The 10914-nt window shown below is 43.3% G+C and overlaps 1 protein-coding gene across 5 annotated transcripts in view; it reads left to right on the top strand.

Annotated features, from left to right (window-relative positions):
* NDNF (neuron derived neurotrophic factor) overlaps positions 1 to 10335 on the top strand; it is a 31765-nt gene extending 21430 nt beyond the window's left edge. For 4 of the 5 annotated variants that reach the window (XM_065736838.1, XM_065736836.1, XM_065736837.1 and 1 more), the window contains 3 exons: positions 6308 to 6496; positions 7383 to 7507; positions 8299 to 10335. In XM_065736838.1, coding sequence (XP_065592910.1) covers positions 6309 to 6496; positions 7383 to 7507; positions 8299 to 9692 — 1707 coding nt within the window. In that variant the 5' untranslated portion in view covers position 6308 and the 3' untranslated portion in view covers positions 9693 to 10335. Of the gene's footprint in view, positions 1 to 5549; positions 6497 to 7382; positions 7508 to 8298 lie in introns of those variants that run through there. The other variant, XM_065736835.1, reaches the window with a different exon arrangement.
* The last annotated feature ends 579 nt before the right edge of the window (positions 10336 to 10914 follow it).

Here is a 10914-nt window from a genome sequence, read left to right on the forward strand (position 1 = left end):
TGAGAAGATCTCCCAGGAAAGATGTAAATTTGGAGGTCAGAAAGGTGGCATCGAAGCTCATGTGTTTGTGCTGGCTGTGGCTCATAACCGTGTACATGTGTTGCTGTTCTTCTAGATGCTGAAGAATCTGTGTTGCTAGTGAAAGGAACTGCAAAGCAGTGACAGATTTTCCCTTTTTTTAATCATCTACCAAAAAGCAGAAGGAAAACAGTACACAAACAATTCCTGCGTCCTCCCCTGACGCTCCAGCCATCCTTATCCCATGTGGATTTTGGCAGGAGCTGCAGCTTGTAATGTCATTTGGGGCTATTATAGGGAAGCAGTGGGAAACTTGGTACCAAACGGCAATGTGCTGGCGTTGGTTGTCATTTGTAATTGTGTGAGTGCGCTCCTCCCCACTAATCCTCTTGCTGAAATCCATTACGGGGCGGCAGCAGCACCCACGCACAGAGCCCTGCTGCAGGCAGAGGGACTTGGCCTCGGGAAGTGGCTATTGTGTTGTGATTAAAGGGAAGGATTAGATTGGGATTTCCTCGAACAAGGAATTCAGTGCCCCACTTTTATTGCTTGTAACAAGGGGACAGTAATTGCTCTCCATTACAAAACACCTCAGGATCTTGTGATGAAAGATTTGTTGCAGAGCTATGTGGCGTTCAGAGTCAGCTATCTTCAATGGGCTAGAGTCATACGAACTCAAATTTCTCAGCCCCATCTGATTCCTCCTATGAGGGTTCAAACCCTGCTGAGATGATGGGCTCTTTCACTGAGTTTAGCTTTGAGTCCGGGGCCTAAAATTGGTGTTTCCTGTGGAAGACACTAGCTGTAGCGATATTGTCCTATGGGAGATACACTTGTGGTCTCAGTGGAAGACACTCAACTTCATGGGCACAGTAGGAGGGCTGGGGAGGTAGAGCAGGAATGGTGCCAGCCATGAGGCCTACTAGTGCCCCACCTATGAGTGGAACGAAGTGTTGTGTGGGAGCAGGCGCCCAGCAGGCCTCAGCTGCTAGAGAACAACTGGACATTGTGCCAGAGATCTCTGGGACTTCTATTCTTTCTTGACGAGTACCTGTAGGTTGCATGAATGGAAGTGGCTGTGGAAAAGAGAAGAGCTGTTTAGTGGGCAGTGGCTGGCAGGAGGAGGGGAGCTGCCAGGCTTCTCCCCACGTTGGGATCTCCTGGCTTTGCTGGGTTTTTGAAGCATCCTGCTTCCATGTGCTGCAGGACAGAGGTCTCAAGCTTGAATCTGTTTCCACTAAAAGTGGAAAAATAAATACGGCTCAGTTTGGAAACAGAATATTCCATGTAAAATTTGATTTTTGATACCATATCTCCCTGAGTATGTTTGCTTTTCAACATGTCTAATTTGAGACAGCTCCACGTTTCACAGTAATCCCCCTTCGGAGTTAACCTCTCCCACAAGTTGCGGTTCATCACCACTGTTGTTCATTAAGAGTTGGTGGAAACGTACCCTTAACTTCTTGAAACAGCCCTATTTCTGTGGAGCTGGACAGTTTCCCATGCTACTGCCATTTGCTTTACAGTCACGATACTTCCAGCAAAGGGGAACTGTGGATTGAATTGGGATTGCAAAGACTGGGCAGTGATGCCCCAGGTTATCATCAGGCTGTGCCCTAACAGCTTCAGAGGCACCATCACACCGTGTCCCTGCGTGCTGAGGGATAAGGGCACAATGGGGCATGGATATTTCCTCACAGGGCAGGCAGTGGGCCCAGTCCCCTAGGTCAGGACTGCAGGCACAAATCCTCAGCCAGCATTGTGCCCACCAGAGCACAGCTCTTTTTCTTTCTGAAGAAAAACAAACAGACAAAAAAACAAAAAACAAACAAACAAACAAAAAAAAACCCAACAAAAATCCAACAAATGAAAGGCATACCAAACGTTTTCCAGATCCTTTAGGGAATCACAAGTATTAAATGCAATGCCTTCACTGCTCCCTTCAAGTCTCCCTCTAAGAAAACGAACTGACCCACTTACAGTAAATACTTAAAATTTCAAAGGCATTTTTTATCCTTTGCACATTAAAACTGATTAATTGTATTACAATTGAAATTGGTGAGTACTTTTAAATTGCTATTGTCTGTGGTGATAACTCTGCATGACAAGGCACATACATTTGTGTTGTTTATCTGTGGAAACGAAGGCTATAATGGCAAAGCTCGCAAACTCGCCATGTTCCTATAATAAGTCAGAGAAGTCTGGCAGTGCATTTTCATTTTCAAAGCTAGACTTGAATCAAATTAATAAATCTGCAGACTTATTATGAGATACAGTGTGAGCAATGCAAACAACCAAAAAAAACCCCAGAGTTTAAAAATAGGGGTTAAAGAGGAAAAAGTGTTAACCAAGCATGTAAGAAAAGGAAATGCAACACAAAGGTACTGTCGCAGGCAGCGCCTTGAAATGATCCTCACTAAATTACAGTCATGCATTTTCCACTCTCTCTAATTAGGTTTCATTTATTCCAGATGCCTTTGGTTCAAATAAATCCAGATCTTGTTTTGTTTTGTTATTGTAAATCCTTCACAGGTCCCTGTGATCTGCAGACAGTGGTGAAGGACGAGTAGCACGGGCCACGAGGATCTCTCCATTCTGGTTTATGGTTGCATTCTCCCTAGATATTTGCAGTTCTTCATATAGATGGAGTTAGGCATGCAGATGTCTTAGGGACTGTGGAGAGAGTGTGTGAATGGGATGTGTGAAGGGCTGGGAAGCCTCACTGCTTGAATGAGATGTGTTCAGAGGGAAGGAGGGAATTGGAATCGCTGTGAGATCTCTGATCCAGTGTAATGATTTTCATCTATGGGCTTGCAGCTCAAGTTTATAAAGTGGCCAGACTGCTGCCTTGATTTATTTATCCTTTCAGAAGGAAAAGGCTCACCTCTGGTAAGGCTGAAGCACTTGAGGCCATCGCATCCCACTTGGAGCTCACGGCCTGTGCTTCTGCTCTCCCAACACTTCAGGGTGACAACACGTGCCTGTGCCTGTCACCTTGGGCTGGTGGGTGGGGCTGGGGAGAGGGCCAGCGGGAAGGACGGGCCATCAGAGGGCACTTGTGCACTCTGGGGAAGGCAAGCAGCGCTTATTATTTCACTTAGGACTGTTTGCTTTGGCTCACTCTTAAATTCAGTGATAAACAGCAGGCAAATCTCTCCAGTCAGCAGGAATATATCAATAAAATATTGACTCTGAGTTGAAAAGAAAAGAAGGTGAACTTACGAAAAAGGGAACAAAAGGCATTTGGGAAGTGGCAGAGTCGAGAACAAAAAAGTCAGAGTGTACTTCACATCATTCATGTAGGAGGGGTGATGTAGGAGGGCAGAGTTCTGGCCTCATCCTGTGCATGCAGTCAGAAAATAAAACAGGCTTGGACTGCAAGGCACTGAGAAAGCAGAAACATTTGTGGGAGGGGGACGGCAGAGCACTTGTACATGTGTCCACAGGCACAGTGTGCAAATCTGGGGGGACGATGTGAGAGTGAGCTCAAGGAGGAGCTTGTCCAGGAGGAAACATGGAATTCTTTTTGCTTTTCTCCTAGTGTTTGGTGTGAGTGAACTGTCGTGATTTTACTTTAAAATTGTGCCAAATTAACCAATGCAGTGCAAAAAAAAAATAAAGAAAATCTGTTTACTGACTTATGTGAAGGAGCGGTCTGATGCTGACAAAAGGTTTTTCCAAAACTACAGGTGAATTTTGAGTGCCTCTTCACTATTTAGATGTTCCACTTTCAGAAGGGTCACACATGAAAATTGAGGCTGTTTTAGGCCTGTGAGGTTGTATATGTAAAATTGAACACACTCAAAACCCTATTTGCTTGTAAAGTAACAAGGCTTATACAGCATTTGTCTTTCGTTAACAGTTAACAGCTTTGCAAGCTATTCCACATATAAAATGGGCTGATGCTGGCCTGTGGAGGGAGTATGGGACCAACCTTATTGTCTCTTGTTATTTTTAAGCTGAAATGATTTTCCAATTAGATACAGAAATCACAGACAAATCCCTACCTTTCTACTGCACCAGAGTAGTTTATGGGGACAGAAATGCTGTCTACCAAAGTTTTTAAAGTGGATTAGCTAGTGAAATTATTTAAGAACTGAAGCTTAGCCTGGGTAGTCCTATAATCAAAAGTAGTTTATTTTGGTAACGGCTACACTGCAGTGGAGCAGGCTATGAGAATATATGTTACTGCAGTTTCAGGGGGTTCACGCAGAGGACGCTGTCTGTAGAAAGTGTCTGTGTTTCTTACCTAACCAAATAATCTGCTGTAGCTGTATGATTAAGTTAGAAAGAATTTCTTCCCTGTTGGCCAATGATAATACGTGAAAAGTCAATAAACAGCACGGCATAGCACACGGAGCTCATCCTGCCCCCTGAGAGAAGGGATTTCTGCTGACTTGGGTGGCTCGAGTCAGCCAGCATTTTGAGTTAGGATCTTTGCTCCCAAAGGCCAGATGTCATTAGCTGTGATGATAAGCATCAACACTTTGGTCTCAATTCAAGAAAATATGTCTGCTGTTGTCAAAACCTAGGTAAGGATCTGGTTGGGATAAACTTTGACAAACCCTGGGAGAGCCAGGTCACGACTGGACTACAAATAGCAGCTCCGTGTCCTGGGTAAAGCCAGGTACACTGAAGTGAGCTCTCAAATAATAATAAAATAGCAATTTAAAACCTGTGAGTGATGGAGATGAAGCATTACACACCCTGCAAATGGGGAATTACTGCCACTGAGCCTCCCTGCCCTGGGGCCCTGCGTTGCTGTTGTGAGGTTATCACTGAATAAATAACGGGGCTGGCAGCTCTTTTTGGTTTTTCAGAAGGTAACCGCGGGAGGGGGAAGGAGGCGGGCACTGATGCTTCCCTTGGGGGCATGTGCTTATATTTATGTTAAGGGCTTGAAAGGGAAGAGTGATTTTATTATGGTTTGAACTACATCATGCCACTTCTCAACGAGCCCAGTATTTACTGTTTTTACATAAAAGCCTGGAGGAAGGTCATGGTGAGGGAAAGAAAAATCAACAGCCTAACAGATTTAATGTTAAATGTAAAAAGAAAGAATTTGTTATGAAGCAGTAATCAGCTTATCCTACAGTGTAAGGACCAGGGAATACCCACACATCCGGACAAGTAACAAGAAAAAAGTACAATAAAACTGTTCCTTCCAGCTTAGTGTTTTTATTGTGCTTTTCCCCAAAGCTGGTGGCTAACACAGCTTAGGTAATGGCCTAACACTCTTTTTCCTAATTTTAGGAATGTAATCATCTAGTGGTTTAAACTCACTGCACTCGTACCAGAAACAGGCTGCATTTCCCCCCCACCCCATACCAGAGCCATTATATGTGAGATCATCTGCTGTTCTGAGGAGATTTGCAGTCCATTCTGCTGTATATGTTAGTGCAGTCATTACTGACCTAGTTGTAGACATAATAATGAAAGGCTGAGATTATGAATTATTATGCCTAATTTGTAAGGGATTCACTGCTTTTGTGTTTTGCAATTCCCATCAGGCTTGAGGATTAAGCCCTGCTGAATTGCATGTTAATACCAATGTGCTTCAAATATATGTGGGCTTATATCACATATTTTCCTAATTCACTATTTTTATAAACAGCAATTTCACTGGAAATATTTACTTTTCAAAGACTTGATGGAAGCCCAACCAAACTCTGCTGAGCAAAGTGAGCTTGCTGTACCCTCCATCTGCTCTGATTCCACATCCAGCAAACTCTCCTACGGCAAAACACCAGATTGTAGCTCGACCAAAGGATGTGCAAGGCTTTTGCTCTTTGTTAAAGGCTGGGAGAGATACCAATTTCAAACCACTGTTTGGGCTTGCTTTCAATTACAGCTCAAGATGAAAAAATATTATTTACATTCTTCATCCAAATGCTCTAACAGTGCGAGTTTGGTCCTAACAACACATATTCCCAGTGCTCACGTGGTGTTACTGCAAAGATTCCTATAAAATATAAAGGACATGCAACATCATTGTGTGTATATGTGAGTTTCAGCGGCAGAATAAGCCTTTCAAATTCATTTCTGTTTTCTAAACTGCCCTGTGCTCCTTGAAATGCATCTATGTCGAAGGGTTTGCAGAAGGTTGTACTAAGCTCCTTGCCAGCCCTAAATCAGTATATAGGATTCACATGAGTTGGCAGCTAGCTGAGTTTGTGAACAAATAGGTCACCACCAGACCCTGTCTGTGCCTCCCTGCAGTCTTTTGAGCAGCTCCTGTTGTGTGCATGGCTCACCCCTCGCCAATCTGGAATCCCTCTTGTTGCTGCAGGATGCTCCTGCTCCACTGCCCGCTGCTCTTACTGCTGCTGCCGCTCAGCTCCAGGATGCAGAAGCTGCCTACCAGAGATGAGGAGCTCTTCCAGATGCAGATCCGGGATAAGGCGTTTTTTCATGATTCATCAGTCATCCCAGATGGAGCTGAAATTAGTAGCTACCTCTTCCGAGACACGCCTAAAAGGTATTTCTGCTCGGATTAAGTGAGGACATTGGTCTTGGAAAACAGCAGCTTTATTTGTTGGGTGTTTTGAATCAAAGCTGGATCTGAGTAAGGGAAATGCAAATGCCAGCACTCTGCCTGGTGAAGTAAGTAACTATGTGAGTCTGGCCTTCCAGCTGACAGTCTGTGAAGTTTCTTTGATTTCTGCTACAATCCCAGAGCCCTTGCAGACCACAGAAGTTCCCCAAAGCAGGGCCACTAACCATGTCTGCAGGAAAAGGGAGGGGAAGGAAAAACGACAGGCAAACACCACCATACTTGTTGCTCTTTTCTATTTCGTAATGTGCTTTAAAGAAGCAGCTCAAGCTGATTGCCCACTTCCCGGCCTCAATCCTCGGGTCAGAAAATACTGAGGTTAGACAGGAAATGAGTCAAAGAATTTAGGGAAGAGCAGAATTGCAACCATTCTCCATGAGTATGTGTATGCATGTGCTTCACCTGGACACATGTTGGAAAGCATGTCCTGCTTTGAAGAGCATAACCTCGAATTCCAGGAAAGGCCCTGTTTCTCTCATTTGTGCCTTGGTGACCATTTTGTGACCATTTATACTATCTGTGGTTAGCGTAGGGGCAAAAGGTGAAGCTGGTGGAGGGGATGGCAGGAGGCCAAAAGCTCCTGTGCCATGATGTCTTGGCAACACTGTGCAGCTGGGGGCCTTAGCCCTTTACCTCCTTAGCTCATGCCAACTATCCTTTTGGCATTCCCTCTTACTGCCTGTAAGTTATGTTTTTGTCTCTGTTGCCCCAACATTGTCAAACTTAATAACGTAAGTAATGTAAAGTTGGTCTCCAATGGTTGGTGCTAATAGAATTTATTGATGCTAAGGATCTGTTAACCTTCTCCTAGGTACTTTTTTGTGGTGGAAGAGGACAACACACCCCTAGCAGTAACAGTGACACCCTGTGATGCTCCCCTGGAGTGGAAACTGAGTGTGCAAGAGCTCCCAGAGGAAGCCAGTGGAGAAGGTTCAGGTAACAACCCATCCAAGGCTTTCTTTACCCCTCTAGCTCCTGCTTTTCTCCTGGATTCAAAGCTTCGCAAGCCAAACTCAGCATAGTGCTGAGTCTCACAGCAGTCTCATTGCTGTGACCTTTGGATCTTCAGCCCTAGCCCTGCCTTTGTGCACGAAAGTAGCTTAAGGTAGCAACACGAGAATGAAAAGAGTTGTAAAAAGTGAGAACAAAACCTGAAGTGAATAGAAGAGGCAAGATTGGCCTTCCTGTAGGCCTCAGCTGGCCCCTTTGAGAGCCCATATATTGACAAGGAGTTTATTTGGAGACAGCAGTATAATTCCTACTCAGGAGAGGAACAGACTCTGACTTTCAGAGACTTTCACACAAGTGCCGAATGTCATCTATGCTGGATCACATAGTCACCTTAGGCCCTCAGTGTATTTAGGCAGGCAGCTTTACAGTAACTCATAGGGCCAAAGTTGAGGACCCAAGCCCAAAAACAGGGAGCAGAGTCAGTCTCTCTGGGGCACACCCAAGGTAGGTGTTTGGCGTAGTCTGGTAGAGAGTATAGCTGCCATCTGCAAGACTATGGTAACACCAGTCAGGTATGGTTCCTATTGCCTTTGTTATCCTGAGTGCCAAACCCTGCTTTATTTGAAAAAAAAATATTGGTAATACCTTCCTCAGAAGGTAAAACCTTTATTTTTTTAATCTCACATTTGCATTTTATGTAGAAGTGTCTCTTGTAGTTTTATTTTATTATATTCTTGGATCGTGTATATACATGTTTTTCTTTGTTTATAATTTAGGTGAACCAGAACCTCTTGAGCAACAGAAACAGCAGATTACTAATGAAGAAGGCACAGAGCTGTTCTCTTACAAAGGAAACGATGTTGAGTATTTTGTGTCCTCTAGTTCCCCTTCTGGTTTATACCAACTAGATTTGCTGTCGACAGAGAAGGATACACATTTTAAAGTGTATGCAACTACTACTCCAGAATCTGACCAACCTTACCCTGAATTACCTTATGATCCGAGAGTTGATGTTACTTCTCTGGGACGTACAACAGTAACGCTGGCATGGAAACCGAGTCCCACGGCCTCATTGCTAAAACAGCCAATTCAGTATTGCATAGTCATCAATAAAGAGCACAATTTCAAAAGCCTCTGTGCTGTTGAAGCCAAGCTTAGTTCTGATGATGCTTTTATGATGGCTCCAAAACCAGGCCTGGATTTCAGCCCATTTGACTTTGCCCATTTTGGCTTCCCCGCAGACAACAGTGCTGGCAAAGAACGTGGTTTTCTAAAATCATCATCAAAATTTGGGCGCCAAACATCCTCAAAGCCAAGAGTTGACCTGCATAAAGTTTGTATTGGGAACAAGAACATCTTCACGGTGTCTGACCTGAAGCCTGACACACAGTACTACTTTGACATGTTTGCAGTAAACACTGACACGAACCTGAGCACCGCGTATGTTGGCACCTTTGCCAGAACAAAGGAGGAGGCCAAGCAGAAAACAGTTGAGCTGAAAGACGGCAAAGTTACGGATGTGTTCATCAAGAGGAAGGGAGCCAAATTTCTACGGTTTGCTCCTGTTTCATCTCACCAGAAGGTCACCTTTTCTGTTCATTCGTGCCTTGATGCTGTTCAGATCCAAGTTAGAAGAGATGGCAAACTACTCTTGTCTCAAAACGTGGAAGGAGTACGGCAGTTTCAGCTGCGAGGGAAAGCAAAAGCTAAGTATCTAATTAGGCTGAAAGGGAGCAAAAAAGGTGCTTCTATGCTGAAGATTCTGGCAACGACAAGGCCTAACAAGCAGTTATTTCCTTCTCTTCCTGAAGATACAAGGATCAAAGCCTTTGACAAACTCCGCACATGTTCTTCAGTCACAGTGGCATGGCTCGGCACGCAGGAGAGGAACAAATTCTGCATCTACAAAAAGGAGGTGGATGACAACTACAGCGAGGAGCAGAAGAAAAGAGAACAGAACCAATGCTTGGGTCCAGATACAAGGAAGAAATCAGAAAAAGTTCTCTGTAAATATTTTCACAGCCAGAATATACAGAAAGCAGTTACCACAGAGACAATTAGGGGCCTGCAGTCTGGCAAGTCCTACCTGCTGGACGTGTACGTCATTGGGCATGGAGGGCATTCTGTCAAATACCAGAGCAAACTGGTGAAAACAAGGAAGTTCTGTTAGTGCACCTGTAAATAGAGATATATCGAACTCCACTCTGAACATAATCCTACTTCCCAGTATACAGATTGACTACTTGCACAGCTGAGAAGTTGTGGCCTGTATTTGTACTGTGTAGAAAAGATATCAACTTGTATATTTATGTTTACATAAGTAATTGTTTGGAGGAACTGAGGCCGGTGCTCTCTGGCAACATCTGACAGCTGTACTATCATGTGTCTGGTGACCCACATGCGATGCTCAGTAGATGTCTGAGGTAGCACGAAACCTTGCAGGAACTGACACTCCTTCGCTTCCACATTGCATGAACTGCTTCTAAATTATTTTATACTTTAAAGGCTGAGATAAATCAATCATCCACCTTGTTAACACAGAACACACAGGAATACACCCTTTCTCTCAGTGTAGATGGTAGAGTATCTGTAAATTATTTTATAGAGTCTTGTTTTAAATGTTTATGTTTCTATGATTGTAAACTATTAAAATCTTTCCCCATTAAAGTACAGATCTAAACTAAATATTAACTGCACATGAATGAGTTTCATTGCTAATGTAAATTCTTACCTAACTGATTTTCACATTTAAATACTGTATGTATTTCATGTACAAAGTTGCCATAACGTTATATTCCTGTACAGAAAATTAAAAAAAATATTAGATTATATATTGTTTCTTTTTTTCTTGACATTTTAAGGGAGAAAACGAAGCTAGAGAGAGAAGAGGCATGCTGCAACTTGAACTGAATTCAGTTAGCACATACTTATTTTTTGTTTTCTTCATCTTTTGGAGCAAGGTGACTAAAGTCTGTGAGAAAGAATTACTGATGGTATAGAGAGAAAGGTTAAAATCTGCAAGAGAGCCATTGGAAAAGGGGCATTTGTGACATGCTCTATGTCTGCTCTGATAGGAGCACTAGAGGAACAGGACAGCATGGAAGAACTTTGTCCCAGATAAAAAAAAGCCTCGCTTTGTCATGGTTGCAAGTACTTCTGAAGTCTAGTGTTCCTTAGAAGTTCACAGTCTGAGTTAGAGCAAGCATACAATTCAAACAAATAACACATCAGGGAGCCAGACGTTATTTTTGTTAGATTATCACTGAAAATATTTGCTTTCTGAATGCTGCTGATTTTGACCACAGCAATAATAAATGGAGAGGATTTTTTTCCATTGACAAGAATAGTATTGCCAAGAAAAAAAAGAAAGAGAAGTCATTTAAAATGCAGTT

Source organism: Cyrtonyx montezumae, unplaced genomic scaffold (genome assembly GCF_038088225.1).
Source record: "Cyrtonyx montezumae isolate F1298 unplaced genomic scaffold, pur_monq_1.0 scaffold_2, whole genome shotgun sequence".
In the NCBI taxonomy this organism is placed as follows: domain Eukaryota; kingdom Metazoa; phylum Chordata; class Aves; order Galliformes; family Odontophoridae; genus Cyrtonyx; species Cyrtonyx montezumae.